The sequence below is a fragment of the Stegostoma tigrinum genome, chromosome 19 (assembly GCF_030684315.1).
Source record: "Stegostoma tigrinum isolate sSteTig4 chromosome 19, sSteTig4.hap1, whole genome shotgun sequence".
NCBI lineage: Eukaryota > Metazoa > Chordata > Chondrichthyes > Orectolobiformes > Stegostomatidae > Stegostoma > Stegostoma tigrinum.
This window is the reverse complement of record NC_081372.1, coordinates 12498326-12514462: the sequence shown is the minus strand read 5'-3', so window position 1 is coordinate 12514462 and position 16137 is coordinate 12498326. Positions and strand designations below refer to the sequence as shown.

The 16137-nt window shown below is 43.7% G+C and overlaps 1 protein-coding gene across 1 annotated transcript in view; it reads left to right on the top strand.

Annotated features, from left to right (window-relative positions):
- Nucleotides 1–15443, top strand: part of LOC125461410 (src-like-adapter 2) — a 32864-nt gene extending 17421 nt beyond the window's left edge. Inside the window, exons 4-8 of the mRNA XM_048550158.1 lie at nt 1024–1110; nt 3066–3169; nt 8907–9056; nt 11258–11387; nt 12159–15443. Of these exons, the coding sequence (XP_048406115.1) occupies nt 1024–1110; nt 3066–3169; nt 8907–9056; nt 11258–11387; nt 12159–12396 (709 nt within the window). The 3' untranslated portion in view covers nt 12397–15443. The remainder of the gene's footprint in view (nt 1–1023; nt 1111–3065; nt 3170–8906; nt 9057–11257; nt 11388–12158) is intronic.
- Nucleotides 15444–16137: the final 694 nt, after the last annotated feature.

Below are 16137 nucleotides of genomic sequence, written 5' to 3'. Positions count from 1 at the left end.
CTAGCCCAGCTTGGAGTCCATAGCATGAGGCTTGATTCCCATTCAGGCCAGGGTGGGTTTGGGAACCTACTCCTTGCTTTACCCTAAGCACTGTGGGTTGGGGCCTACCACAGAGCCCTCAAGAAGAAGTGCTTCAGACAGTAAGTTTGAGTGCAATGTACTCTGTCAAATATTTGTGTTGTTAAAGCAATTGGCTCATTGTAATTTAAATGATTAACGCACTCCTCTATAAGAGCCTGCATGGAATGAAATAGATTCAATGGCTCGAATCTTAAATGTAAGCCAGTATTTTGAACCTGCCAAAAGCCAGCTTCTTCTTAAAAGGAGGCTGAGGGTGAAAGGATGAAGAAGGGTCTAGGCCCGAGACGTCAGCTTTCCTGTTTCTCTGGTGCTGCTTGGCCTGCTGTATTCATCCAGCTCTACACCTTGTTATCTCTACTTAAAAGGAGTTCATTTTTTAACGAATGTGGTTAATTTTTAGTCAGTTGCTTACAGCGTGTTCTGTTGCTGACTGCAGAGAACGAGCAGAACTGACGCTGGGGAAATGTGCTGCTAAACTCTTATCCGAAAAGAGGCTGATTAAAATGCAGATGAAGTTAGACCATAAGAGGAAAGAGCAGAAGTAGGCCAGTCAGCCCATCAAGTCTGCTCCGCCATTCAATGAGATCATGGCTGATCTGATAATCCTCAACTCCACCTTCCTGCCTTTCCCCCCACCAAACACCCATGATTCCTTTTATTGATTAAAGATCTGTCTTTCTCAGCCTTGAATATAATTAACGACCCAGCCTCAACAGCCCTCTGTGGTAAAGAATTCCACAGATTCGGTCCCCTTTGAGAGAAGAAATTCCTCCTCATTTCTGTCTTAAATGTGTGACCCCTTACTCTGAGATTCTGCCATCTGGCCCTAGTCTAACCCATAAGGGGAAACAGCCTTTCTGCATCTGGCCCATCAAGACCTCTAAGAATTTTGTATGTTCCAATAAGTTCTTTTGAATGATTTTCTTTTTGGCTATTTTACAGGGAAGGTGATTGGTGGAAAGTGGTCTCGCTGGCAACTGGCAAAGAATGTCACATTCCTTGCAATTACGTGGCAAAGGTTTATCACAGGTAAAGATTATTCCTCACTTTCCATGTGTTTGACATTGTATCTATGTCATTGCAGTGACAGGAAGCAGCTTCTGGTGGAAATTTTTCATTTTCCTGCTACCTGTTTTCTGCTGAAGTAGAGGAAAATTCACAGCAATTACAGGTCTCACCCCATTTTCCACCATTGCATGCAGTGTTCAGGATTCTTTCTTTTACACTTCCTTGAACTTTCATGGGACAGCGGCCCGTTTTTTTTCATTCTCAGAGTCAGAAGGTAATGGCTCGGAGGCCTGTTCCAGCAATGGGAGGCCAGAATTTAGACTAATGCCCCAGGCGGTACTGAGGGAGTGCTTCATTGTTAGAGGTGCTGGCTTTTAAATACAAAGTTTAAATGAAGCCTTCTTGCCCAGAGGCATGCAAAGTCTTAAGGCAGTATTTCAAAGGACAACAAATAGCATATACTCTCAAATGTTTTAGACAGCCTACAACCAACATTGCCCTGACACAGAACAAAACACTGAAAGAACTGCGGTGCTGAAAGTCAGAAACACAGATTATCTGCCTGATATCACATTGCTATTTGCAGCACCTTGCCAAGCGCACCTTGGCTACATTTTCAAATTGCAGAGAAGTCTAGAACGAGAGGTCATAGGTTTAGGTTGAGTGATGGCAGATTTAAAACAGACAAGCGGGAATTATTTCTCCGAAAAGGGTAGTCATTCTGTGGACTTAGTTCCCCAGAATGAGTGGGAGGGTAGTGGAGGCCAGAAATCTTACAACACTTAAAATCAACATAGAACATTACAGCACAGTACAGGCCCTTCGGCCCTCGATGTTGTGCCGACCTGTCATACCGATCTCAAGCCCATCTTACCTACACTATTCCACGTATGTCCATATGCTTGTCCAATGACGACTTAAATGTACCTAAAGTTGGCGAATCTACTACCGTTGCAGGCAAAGCGTTCCATTCCCTTACTACTCTCTGAGTAAAGAAACTACCTCTGACATCTGTCCTATATCTTTCACCCCTCAATTTAAAGCTATGCCCCCTCGTGCTCGCCGTCACCATCCTAGGAAAAAGGCTCTCCCTATCCACCCTATCTACCCTATCTAACCCTCTGATTATTTTATATGTTTCAATTAAGTCACCTCTCAACCTTCTTCTCTCTATTTGGATGAGTGATGAAGTATCATTGTATTCAAGGATATGAGACAAGTGGAGGAAATTGGAATTGGCGTATCTTTTGTAGTAGTTATGTCAATGGGCTGAAGGGCCTTTTCTGCGCTGATGGAACCTATGCATGTGGCGGATGCCAGGACACTTAAAAATTTAATGACAGATTTGTAATTAGGAATGGGTTGATGGATGATGGGAAGCTGAGACGAAAATGGATCTGAGGCCAAGATGAGATCAGCCATGCTTGTATTAAATGGCAGAGCAGGTTCGAGGAGCTGGTTTACTTACTCCTGCTCTTGGTTTTCATGCTCAGTTCACTGTGAAGCACTTTGAGACGTCCTGGGTTCATGAAAAACACGAAATAAATGTGTGGACCTGGATGAACACAGCAGGCCTGGCAGCATCAGAGGAGCAGGAAAGCTGACGTTTCGGGTCAGGGCCCTTCTTCAGAAATGGGCTTTCTGAAGATTGCTGTAGACCTGAAACGTCAGCTTTCCTGCTCCTCTGATGCTGCCAGGCCTGCTGTGTTCCTCCAGCTCCTCGCTGTGTTATCTCAGACTCCAGCATCGGCAGTCACAATATAAATGTGTTTCTCTGTCACCACCTCCTCAGTCTGTTACTTGCATGTGCTGAAGTGCTAGGGAATGACAAGGCATGAACCAGTGGGTGCGAGTACGTCATTCACCATCAACACCATGTGTATGAATTCCAGGAAATTACAGACCGGGTTAAACTGACTGCGCCTCTCGTTTGCACTTTCTCACTTTCTTTGTTCTTTCTTCTCTCCTGCCCACAGATGGTTGTTTGAAGGCATCAGCAGAGAGAAAGCAGAGGAGCTGCTCTTGTTGCCCAGCAACCGATCAGGGGCATTCATGATCAGAGAAAGTCAGACCAGGAAAGGTGAGCAAAGGAAAAATCAATTTGAGTTTGCTTTATTGTCGCTTACACTCAATGAATTCAGTGAAAAGCTTATACATCGCCACTTACTGTGCCATCTTATGTACAAAGGTGCCGAAGTACAGCTTCTTCAGTTACAAGACCTTAGAAACAAAAGAGAAATAAAATATCCAGCATTGCAGAAGTAAAAGCCCAGAACGTAAAACTGTCCATTACACATTGGGCTCAATGTCAGATTCTATGGAACATAAGGCACAGGAAATGAGCAGGCCATTCAGCCCATTGAATAAGAGATATCGTGGCTGACCTGTAGAAAAATCCAGTAAAGAAACATCAATACTTGAACATGAATATTCTGGTTGTATTGCGGCTCCATTTTCCAGTATACATGGGGCAGCATGTGCCATTTGCAAGTTGTACTGGATTTTTCTTATGGTTTTACTTCAACTCTATACTCCCATTTTTTAAAGTCTTTTCTTTTCCCATAGTGTGAAAATAACCCAACGCTCTCTGTCTTAATTGTAGTTCTCACCTCAGTATCCAAAGCCTTCTGTGGGAGAGAATTCCAAGAGTTCGCAATCCTCTGAATGAGAGTAAAGTTTCTCCTCCTCTCTTTTATTCATTCAGGAGATGAGGGCATCCCTGGCCAGGCAGCACTTATTGCCCCTCCCTAGTTGCCCACAGGGCAATTCAGAGTCAACCACATTGCTGTGGGTCTGGAGTCACATGTAGGCCAGACCAGGGGTGAGGATGGCAGTTTCCTTCCCTAAAGGACATTAGTGAACCAGGTGGGTTTTTACAGAAAATCAGCAAAGGATTCATGGTCATCATTAGAGTCTTAATTCCAGATATTTATTGAATTCAAATTCCAAATCTGCTGTGGCAAGATTTGAACCTGGGTCTGCAGAACATTATCTGGGTCTACAGTCCAGTGACAACACCACGAGGTCAGCATCTCCCCTTTTGGAAGCGACCAACTCATTATTGGGAGGAAACCAAACCACTGCAGTTGCTGAAGAGCTGAAACAAAGGATGCTAGAGAAACTCAGCAGGTCTGCCAGCTGCTGCAAAACAGAGAAAAACAGCCTTAATGTTTTGAGTTGCTTCTTGTGAAGAAATCACACTGGACTTGAAACATCAACACTGTTTCTTTGTCTGCATGTGCTTCTCCAGCTTTCTGTGTTTTTATTTCATCAGCAGGAGAAACAAGTAACTTTTCTGAGTAGATTGGAGTGATAATAAAATCCAGTGAAATTACTTAACGGTATTGATCTCGTAAATAACATAATCGAATCCCTATGCTACGGAAGCAGGCCACTTGGCCCAATGAATCCACACTGACCCTTCAACGAGCATCCCATCTAGACTCACCCCCCCGACCCTATTCCTGTAATCCTGGATTTCTCCTGGATAATCCACCTAGCCCTTACATCCCTGGACAATACGGGCAATTTTGCATGGCCAATCCACCTAACCTGTTTATCTTCGGGCCGTGGGAGGAAGCTGTAGCACATGGAAGAAGCCCACACAGACACAAGAAGAATGTGCAAACTCCACACAGACGGTCATCCAAAGCTGAAATCAAATCCAGGTCCCGGGTGCCATGAGGCAGTAGTGCTAACTTACTGAGGTACCTTGCCACCCTTAAGATCATAGCTTATCTACAGTCAGCAGTCTTGGTCACGGCAAAAATGCAGTAATCAAACCAGTGTCAACAATAACATGTTGTTGTTTATTCCATTCCATGTGGGCTCTGCCTTTCATTCTTCTATATTCCAAGAACAGGCCTAACCTGTCACTCCTCATAAGACAGTCCTTCCATGCCAAGTATCAACCTACTGACTGCCTCCAATGCCAGTACATCTTTCCTTTGGTCAACAGTGGCCTGCTATTAAATTCTAGCCTAGTGCCAGAGCAAGGAAGCAGGTCCAATGTCTACCTCAGCTGAAATGGAATTGAACCGTCACTACTGGTGCGATTCTGAACCATATACTACAAAACGGAATGAACCAGCACCCACATCGTCCATAGCATGTGGAATTAATAATAAATAAACAAAGGCCAAATATGTAAATGTTAGCAAAGCTTGTGAGTATTTATCCTCTGAGACAGCATGAAGAAGTCACATGGTTAGACTCCTGTATGATGGCAGATGTAGCATTGATGCCTTTATCAGTACAGAATGTCCTGTGTATAAACAGATCTGTGCGTGTTTACACATTGATGCAATCAACATATCACTGGCCTGTTTGAAAGATTGCATCTGTAATGTGAAACTCTTGAGTACAGAATGCAGAGGGGGAAATTCTTTCATGTCTGATAAGAAACATTTGTAAAATTATTGCTCAAGAAATCTTTTTGGGGTCTTTTTACTTACCGCTCACTTATGTTTATCAATAATTAGAGTTTTTTTAAGAAAGCTTAGCAGCAAATTAATCAGAACCAGAAAACTAGGAGGCACCAGAAGCTAAAAGTCAATAAATATTATCACGACACTTAGAAAGTGATAAAACTGACTCATTAAAAAATCTCTGATTAATTCATTTCTGTTTCCAAAGCAAGTCAAGTCCTAGCTGTTCGCATTCATTTGCACTTTCTGTATGTTTCAAAGCCTTGTATTGAATTGATCAGCAAGATCTGTGCACTGAAGTTCATCAGCTGTGGATCAGTTGGCAGCGCTCATGTCTCACTTTTAAGTGTTTAATTCCCATTGTCAGGATTTGAATTAGTTGAAGTACTTGGTTTAGTGCAGTGCTGGGACAGTGTTGCACTTTCACAGGTGCAGTCTGTCAAGGGAACATTAAAAGGGAGATCCTTCAGCCCTCTCAGTTGGATGTCATAGATCCCGTTTCACTATTTCAAAAAAATAACAGGGGGACTTATTCCTTGTGCCCTGTCCAATATTTATCGTGCAACCAACATTGCCAAAATAGATTATCTAGTCATCATCAATTTGTTTATAGGAGCTTATTCTGTGCAAATTGGCTGCTACATTTCCTCCATTATGACAGTGACTATACCACTAAAATACTGTTTATGTTGTTGTGTGCATTCTGTGGTTGTGGAAGGGCCTGTACAAATGCTGGTCATTCTTAGAATTGTCTCAGTCATGATACCATGCTATACTTTTAAAAGTAATATTGCAAATAGAAAAGTATATCTGTACTGCAGGGATGTGGAACTCACAAGTACAGAATTTGGTTTGAAACCATCTCGTAGATGTGCTTTGTATAAATAAATGCTCAAGCCAAGAGTGAGATCTGCGATAGGAAATAACAGAGCTCGTGAAGCTGGATCTCAGGTTGAACAGCTACTCTGATCAATCTCAGCATGGAGGCATTTATCACACCTCACTTATTAACTGTGAACAAGTATACCTCAGAATTGGTTACAAATTAGTTTAAGCTGTTACTCTACTGAAATGAATAACTCTATAGTTACATAGGGAACAAATCTTATCCTGCTGAATTAACAGCTCCACAGTTACACAGTGAGAAACCCTTACCCTGCTAGAATGCAGCTTTTGACTCTAAAACTCTGCAAAATATCATTTTATTTGGCAAATCCAAGAAGCCTGTAATTATAATTGAATCCGAGTCACAGTCAGTAGATGTTTTTACTCCAGAAAGTACAACCATAATGTTCTCAAAACATTTTTGTGCGAATGAGTTAGACATGAACAAAATAAAACCCAGAAAGTGGTAAAATTTTGTGTGCAAATTTGAAGTGTGAAGGAGCTCCCCGTCCTAGAGATGATAAAGAGAGGAAACCAGATATAAGCTCTCTGTCAGTGTAAGAAAGCAGGCTGCCAGGTGTTTATCAGCATCGATTGGTGGTGCCTGTGAGACCGCACTCCACTGAACAGGTGGCTCTGTTTATCAACCAACAGCAATCTGAATCTTCCGACCACCTTCTGGAGGCAGCATTGTCAAGCGCCTCATCTATTCTCTCAGCGGTGCTTGCGACAAACTGCTTAACCCTTCCACTGCCGCAACAAGACTACCACTTCATTTCAATGTCTGGCAATGGAAGACCCATTGTGAAAATAGGTTAAATGCGAATAAAGCCCTTGGGTTTGTATCATGTCGGTGAATCCAAAGCACTTTATAGTCTTCAAGGTACTTTTTGAAGTGTACTTGGCAGTCATTCGGCTCCATGATGATCAGAAAGTGGAAGGCTAGAAGTTAGAAGTTAGATATACAAACATAGAGATCTACAGCATGAAAACAGACCCTTTGGTGAACAGATATCCTAAACTAAATTACTCCCGGTATCAGCATTTGGCCCATATAAACCCTTCCTATTCATGTACCCATCCAGATACCTTTTCAATGTTGTAATTGTACCAGCCTTCTCCAGCTCCTCTGGCTGTTGCCTTGCTTTTATTCCCATATAACCCTGCAGGAAGCGAGGAAGCTTTCCAAAACTTTAGCTCACAATAAGCAGAGACTATTTCTCAGCGCCTAACAGAAGTTGGGTACAATATGTTTTCAGGACAACACCTTTCCCTCAATATCACCACACTATTACACTCACACAGGATACAGCTCATAAGCAGCTTTCTCCTGGGCACTTGCAGATGGCTGTATCATTGAGATATTGGAATGTACAGGTCAAAGCATTCTCTGTGTGGATCAGTGCACTGTTGATTCTATGGCAGAATGATGTGGCTTCACTGTTTGAACATATGTGGTCACAGGTGTACAAGTGTGCGGCAGTGTTGGGAGTATAGCCTGTGGAGAGCACCGACATCCAGTAGCACAGTGGTTAGCACTGCTGCCTCACAGGGACCTGGGTTTGATTCCACCCTTGGGTGACTGCCTGTGTGGAGTTACACATTCTCCCTGTGTCTGTGTGGGTTTGGTCTGGATGCTCTGGTTTCTTCCCACAGTCCAAAGATGTGCAGGTTAAGTGGCTTGGCCGTGCTAAATTGTTGAGGGATGTGCAGGCTGGGTGGGTTGACCATGGGAAATGCAGAGTTATCGGGATGGGGGGTTGTTGGAATGATCTTTGGAGGGTTGGTGTGGACCTGAGAGGTCTCTTTCCACACTGTAGGGTTTCTATGATTACCAATGTTCTGGAACGACACCTTTTGAAGGGGGTGCAGGGGGAAACCCAACCCAAGATTTATCTTTCACCCCGTTTGACCCCTAAATCAGAACAGATAGCCCAGGATACTGTTCAGCCCATCGCCCATCAGAAAGTGTTATCCAATCATGCTCTTTTTGTAGAGATAAAGTTGCATGTTTGGTGTGTGCCCTGATATAACTACATCCTCAGGAGTCATATCAGAAGGAGTGTAACTGAACAACCTTGGGGAAGTGAAGTCTGTTGTAAGAGTCCCGAGTGTATAGCAGAAAGAAATACTGGTTGTAGAAACAGCCTGGGATGTGGCCTGACTCTATCTGAACAGATGAGCCGATCATTAAACAGCTGATCATCTTGGAGGTATAAAGGTCTCTTTTTATAGAGTACATCCATTTCCCCTTTAGAAAGTTACTCTTCAAGTACCTCCACCTTTCTTCCTGGCACTGCATTCCAGATTGTAACTTTGGACTATGTCAAACAATATAATTCTTATATAAATTCTTGTTATATTGTTATTATAATATAACATAATTCCTGCACTTGCTTTCCCTGTGTGGGATTGAAAGGGGTGTTGTGGGGGTCCTAACAGGTCCCTGGCCTGTTCCTGTCTTACTGTTCTTAATCTTCATGTTCCCATCTCCTGTTTCCTCAGGATCCTATTCATTGTCTGTCCGACGATCCAACAACGCATCATGGGATTCTATCAAACACTACCGCATTCATCGCTTACCCAATGGTTGGTTCTACATCTCCCCTCGGCTCACTGTCCCATCTCTGCATGATATGGTGGATTATTATTCAGGTACGCCTCACATAAACTCTCAAAACATGTGAAATTTTGAGAGCATTTTCACGCAGCTGATATGAGTGTTGGAGTGAAGGAAGTTATAAACATAATTGTTCCACAGAGGCAAGTATCCCATCACCAAGTCCCCTAAGTTTACACGTGGAGAGCCCTTGACATTGATCCAGCTCCCTCAGAGCCAGCTGAGCTCTTAACATAGATAATGGGAACTGCAGATGCTGGAGAATCCGAGATAACAAAGTGTGTAGCTGGATGAACACAGCAGGCCAAGCAGCATCTGAGGAGCACAAAAAAAGCCCGAAACATCAGCTTTTGTGCTCCTAAGATGCTGCTGGGCCTGCTGTGTTCATCCAGCTACACGCTTTGTTATCTCAGAGCTCCTAACATTCCTGTTTTTATCTGTCAGCCAGGGCTCCCTGATTGGACCAGATTAACAGCCCCAATCAGGTAACTCATATTCTATGAGGAACCCCTGGCTGACCTCGTTATAATCACCACAGTAAGAGGCTGGAGTTTCGGGGGCTTTCGAATCTGGGGAATGTGACTGGGATGAGGATGGCCAATCAGACAGCAGAAGACATTCCAAGATTTACAACTCTTAATAATTCAGCAAAAGTGTCCCTCATGTCTGGATTCTTTTCCTCTCCAGATTCCAACCTCCTACTCAGGGGAAACCCAATTCTTTTTCTTCCCAAAATTGGAAAATTACCTGGAGTGTTGAAAACTCACCTTTTTATTTCATAAAAGGTCTGAACACCCAGTTCTGTACTGTTGAATGCATCCTATGAACAACTGGCGATCACTGATCACCACGACCAGTGTGACAATAGCAATAGAAATTAGGGATTGGAGTAAGGAAACGGGATTACTTGAAGGGGAAGATGATGCACTTCATCCCAAGAAGGCCCAACTTTATTCTTTTTACAACACACCCAGCAACTCACTCAAAATAATTGACGAAACAAAGTGCTTCCCACCAGGGCAATACCACAATAACAAATATGTAGGGAGGAGGGGAGCTGGGGAAGGGGATTACATTAAAATGGTGTTGGATTGGGGGATAACACACTCCAGCCCTTGCAAACTGCACGTTCACCTGAATGCAAAATCCAGTGCTTTTTTTCAATAAAATCACCATTATGTTTCTAATAAAAAGGTCAAAACTCACACAACACTAAGCTACTGACCAACGGGATTATTTGAAAACACGAACTTTCACAGTGTAGCCCCTTTGCCAGCTGGTGTCGTGTGCTTTTTGACTTTTTCAACCCAGTACAACACCTCCACATCACGGCTATCATCTAATAAAACGAGCACTACCCACTAGGGGTATGGCAGCAGTTACAAAAGGTGAAGATAGGGGTAGAGGGAGTGGATTAAATTAATATGGTGATGGAGCGGGGGATGAATGCACCCTAGCCCTTATGGTACCCACTTCCTAGTTAAATGTGAAAACCTAGCTCCTTTTTCCCTCCCCACCTCACACCAACCTGTTCAGGGGTGTTATGACACACCTCTGGAGTAGGTGGGGCTTGAACCTGGGCCTCTTGATTCAGAGGTAGGGATGCTACCACTGCACCGAATGCCAGTGCTTCTCTTTAGCCAACATGCTCTTACCATTAGCCTTGACCTCTGGATTACTGTCCCAGTGACATTACCATTACACCATCATCATTCTTTACAGCAACCTGTTCAGAGATGTTTTATACATCTCTAGGGCAGGTAGGTCTTGGACTCTGACCTTCTGGCACAGAGGGAGGTTCACTACCACTGCAAGGGACAGAACAGCCCTTCTGTATAAACTCCAATGAGCATTTCCTGCTCTCAATTGACCATAATGCTGTTCTGGTTCACCCTGAAAGGGACCTGCAGTTTTTCAATGGAGCTATCGGAAAACAGGACAATAATTTTTAAATCGGGATGTGTTGGGCTGGGACAGAAAGTAGGAGAGTGAGCGTAGAGATTGAGAAGGAATTGGTGTCATTTTGGTTACGGGGCCAGAGTTTGTGGATGAGCTGAAGTTTACAGAAGGTTCAAGCTGGGAGGGCTAATGGGACAACTTGGAAAACCCCGTGGGATGGTGACTTGGAGAAGATATTGTTTGTTGACCTTTTCTCCAGTGGGAACATTGCCCCGGTATTTGTATCTGAACCTCTTGCAGCTTTCGCTGACTCTACATTCTTTGTGCCCCTCTGCAGAATGCGGTGAGGGACTGTGCTGCACTTTGAAGGAACCCTGTCACATTCAGGGGCCTCCCGTACCTCAGCAACGCCACCCGGACCCTATCGTTGTGCAGAAACCTCAGCTCAACTGGAACGAGTTGGACAGGTATGATGCATGCAGACCCCAGTCACATCACCAACAAACATCCGTCTCCAACATGCAGCCAGCGTGAAGAAGAGTTTTTAAAAAACTGCTAGCGGCACATTACAGAGCAGGAAAGGAAAGCTGGACAATGAGCCAGCTGATTTTTTGACCAATGAGGTCTTGATGGGCCGAAGGGCCTTTTTTCTGTGCTGTAGATCTCTGTGGCTGTTTGAGGTGGAGTTGAAATCCAGAGTTTGTCGTTGCCAGGAGGCGAAAGAGAGACAGGGGCATAAGGAGATGGGCAGGATGGTGAATATGGGTAAGGGAGGGATGGGATGGAGATACAATCCTCAGGTGGTGAGGGCACACAGAGGAACATTTCCAATGCTTGAGGAGAAGTTTCCTCAAGCAGCTGTAAACTGGCCTATTTTTAGGACAATAGCAATGCTCCAGCGTACACATGGCCTTGTGTCTTCTCTGAAGCCTGTGTGTTCTGTATATGTGAGACCCTGTGTGCGCATGTGTGGGTGTCTGTGTGTGTGCATGTGAGTGTGCGTGTGTGTGTATGTGTGTGTGTGTGTGTATGTGTGTGTGTGTGTGTGTGTGAGCGTGCATGCGTGTGCGTGCGTGTGTGCACGTGCATGTGTGTGCACATGTGTCTGTGTCTGCATGTGTGTGCAAGTGTGTATGTTTGTGCACGCGCGTGCATGTATGTGTGAAAGAGTGTGTGTGTAGAATCCCGAATGTTCATGCCCTGCTGGAATGCTCAACGTCCATCTCGTTCTTTTCCAGCTCCGACTTAATCAGTGACGGCAAGGAGCCAGGGGAGGAGTCCCCTGTCAGCATGGGTCTACGGGAAGCCATCAACTCTTACTTGTTCATGACAGAGGATATGGACCTAGATAAGATGAGCAACCAAGCGTCACGTTTGAAAACACTGGAAGCCCGATTACAGAGCAGCCAGCGACACATTAACCTTAATATGGTGGGGAATTTCAGTCACCTCAACTTCAACTCAGCTGGACTTTAACCCCAAAACGAAAAGAACATATGGGGATGGCTGTTGTGGACTTTGTTGCAGTCTCTTTAAATTATTTACAGTGGATAGTTAAGCTGCACTTTGTTACTTTCTTTTGTTCTTTTCATTTACACGAATGGGCCGTATAGCCCGTTGCTCTCAGTTTTACAGTGTGGAAGAAGGATTGAGTTATAGTTGCCAACCATTTCCATCCATTTGGAGATGTCCTGCCCAGGCCAAGTCAAATGTCCCTCTTTTTGGCCTTATCTCCAATTTTGCTTTGTTCATTCATGGGATGTGGGTGTCGCTGGCTGGGCCCAGCATTTCTTGCCCATTGCCAGTTGCCCTTGAGAAGGCCTTCTGTAGCCACTCGTATCATTGGGCTGTGGGTAGACCCCAATCTGAGAAGGGAGAATGTTGCAGGATATTGACCCAGTGACAGTGAAGGAACAGAGCTACATTTGCAACTCAGGATGGTGTGTGGCTCGTGAGGGGAACTTTCAATTATTGTTATACAGCTAGCAAGCAAAAATATTCAAGAGGGTTGTGAAACAAAGCACTGTTTTCAAAAATACTGCCCTAGTTTTCATACCAGGTGTTTAATTCCTGGTGACCTGGAGAGCTGGGAACACAAAGCTGAAATGATGAACTCTCTGGAGAGGTTCTATCACATGTGATAGTATTGAGACTGTGTTTCCTGCCTCTCTGTCCATTACTCTTGGCTCCTGCATTAGAATGCCAGAATCATTCTGGAGGTGTCCTCCTTTGCTCCCCTCCCAGGGGTGGTCACAGTAGAATTCCACCTGCAGCATTGTGGCCACACCCAGCAGATTGGAGCCCAGACAGTGAATGTGGTGATCTATTCGACAAAGGGGGGACTCACAGTCACACACTTAGCTAGGTGCTGAAAGCAATCAAGGTCAGCGATATTGACCTGAGATTCTCAGGTCCGAGCCAAGGCATCACTCAGGCTTCCTGAAGCACTCCATCCACCAACTACAATGGGATTGGTATGGCTTGCAGAACCCATTGCTGGTTTCTTGATAATACTTAACCTATTTTCCTCCATCATGGCTGATTTTACAACACTGTTCCAATTTCATTTTACATTGTAGTTAATCGACAAAGAGCAATTTTAGGTTGATGTGAAAGTGGCATCCCATTTGACCCTGTAAGATCACGACCCATCAAGTTTGTTTTAAAACTCCCCCACTACCATTTCAAAAAGCTGCTGCTTTTTGCAGTGAAGTTTTCAGATAAAGATGTTTTCTTTCAAAAACTAAAGCCACATTTTCTTGCTGACACTTTTGAACCTTGTTCCATTCGATGCCAAAACAAAGAGGAGTAAAACAATAAGAGAGATTCTAGGAAAGTTTTAAAGAAGGCAAACAGGAGGAGCAGAGTTGTCGGGAGGGATTTCCTGTTCTCAGAACCTGAGCAAATGATCAGTGACAGAGCTATTATACATTGGAGAGAATCAGGAGGCCAGTATTAGACAAGCACCAATATCTCAGAGGATTTGGGGTTGACGGAGATCAGAATGATAGGGAGAGGCTAGAAAGGCCAGGGGGAGATTTGAAAATGAAGAAGAGAATTTTACTGTAAAGGCATTTCTCAACTGGGAACATCAATTTATACAGCAATTACTGTAGTTCTTTCCAAACATTCACCCACTGAGACACCATGTCAAGGCTTGAAAACTGCCACAACCTTCTTGTGAAAAACACACTGTGGGGTGGGTTGGGGTGCAATGTGACAGCACACCTATTATAACTCTAGTTCCAGTTTGAAGGCCGTCCTCAATGTTGGGAACACTTAGTCTATAGCCATTGTATCCAACTAAACCATGGCATTTGTTGTACTCCACAGAAACCAGTTCTCTCTACTTTTTCAACAAATGCTATCAAAATACCCTTCCATTCCTTCTCCACCATGCGTTTGTTTAGCTTTACCCTGGAATGAATCTGCTATTCAGCACATCTCATCCATGTGATTGATATCTTATTCTAACTGCTCACTGGCTAAAAATATTTGTTGGATTCCTTTGTTTAATTTAAAAGCAAATCTGTGCCGGTGGTAGACACCGTTGCGTTCGCCAGCAACTGTCATAAGGGTAAGGAATGAGCAATTACACTATCACCAGTACTTTGCAATCGATATCATTTAGTGGTAACATGGGTGGGAAATATATTTGTGCATCAGGCCCTACAATCAAATTGCAGCTTTTGTAACAAAACTACAAAGCAATGTGAAAAGCAATTTTGTGCCCCGTTGTGTTCTTGGTCACAGACTTTGCTTCCTGCAGAATCTAGTTCACAGGAAATCAAGACAGCTGTCTGGTCACTGAATGGGAAATTCCATCAGCATCGGCCTTTTGCAGTATTGCATCCAGCTCTTGGAAAAGGCATGAGCTTGCAAGCCAAAGTAAGGCCATAACAATGGGCTAATCAGAGCTGAAATCAGATAGCAATGGAGATTGTAACACAATTGTAATTGTGATAATGAATTGAATAATCTCTGACTAGCAAGAAACCATGCAATATGCAGACGTTTCTATCCATCATCCGCACTAAGGAGGAAATGCCGAAGATCTGCACTCCATTTCCATGAGTGTTATATGTTGTGACTCAGAATTTCTGGTATTTGGAAAGAGTAGGGCTTTTGGGTGGAACCTAAAATGAGAAGGCACAGTTCACAATATGCATCCTAGGTTTATTTAAGGTGTGTTTCCACTGAGCAGTACTCTGTGGTGCAGGGGGTTCCTATGAAGTGTCAACTTCTACACGTAATTGCTGTGAATACCAAATGGTTTCCAAAATTGGAAGTTGTGTAGTCTATTGGGGTTGAATGAGGATGGAATTGATAGTTTGGTCCATTGAAATGAGAATATTTGGTACGTTGAAGAGGAAATGGCCTGTGTTCTTGGAATTCTTTGCTGGCATCAGAAACGTGTGCACATTCAGTGAAACAAGAAACCAAAATCTGAAAACTTTGACTCAAGCAAAGATAGTTCTGTATAATTTATTTGACAAATTCAGTTGTCATGATGTAAAAATATTTTCGCCTTATTTTGTTATTGCAAATAAATCAAACTTTGTAAGAAAGTTACAGCATTGTATGTCATTCCATAGGATCCCTACAGTGTAGAAGCAGGTCATTTGGCCAACTGAGTCTGCACCAATCCTCCAAAGACCTCCCCATGCCTGTAACCCTGCATTTCCCACAGCTAACCCATCTAGCTTGCAAATCCCTGAACACTATGGGCAATTTAGTGTGGCCAATCAACATAACATTTGAACAGTGGGAGGAAACCGGAGCACCTGGAAGAAAACCACACAGACACAGGGAGAACGTGCTAACTCCTCAAACATAGGTGCCCATGGCTAGAATCAAACCTGGGTCCCTGGTGCTGTGATGCAGCTGTGCTCACCAGTGAGTCTCCCTGCCACCCTTTCAAAGGGCTGTGAAGAACAAGGATTGAACCCTGGACACTTCCAGAGACAGATGCTGTTCTTAGAATCGTAGAGGTATAGAGGTACACCCAATGTTCCGCAGTTTCAATGAGGAGCTCGAAGCGATATTTAAACTATCAGATGAACATGATTAAATATAAGATTTGTTGCAATCGTTCACACGCCACTGTCTTCTCAAGGGCAATTAAAAATGGATAATAAATTCGGGCCCAGCCAGGGATGCCCATATCCCATGAAGAAATAAAAGAAAATAACAGAAGAGATACCAAAAATGAAATTG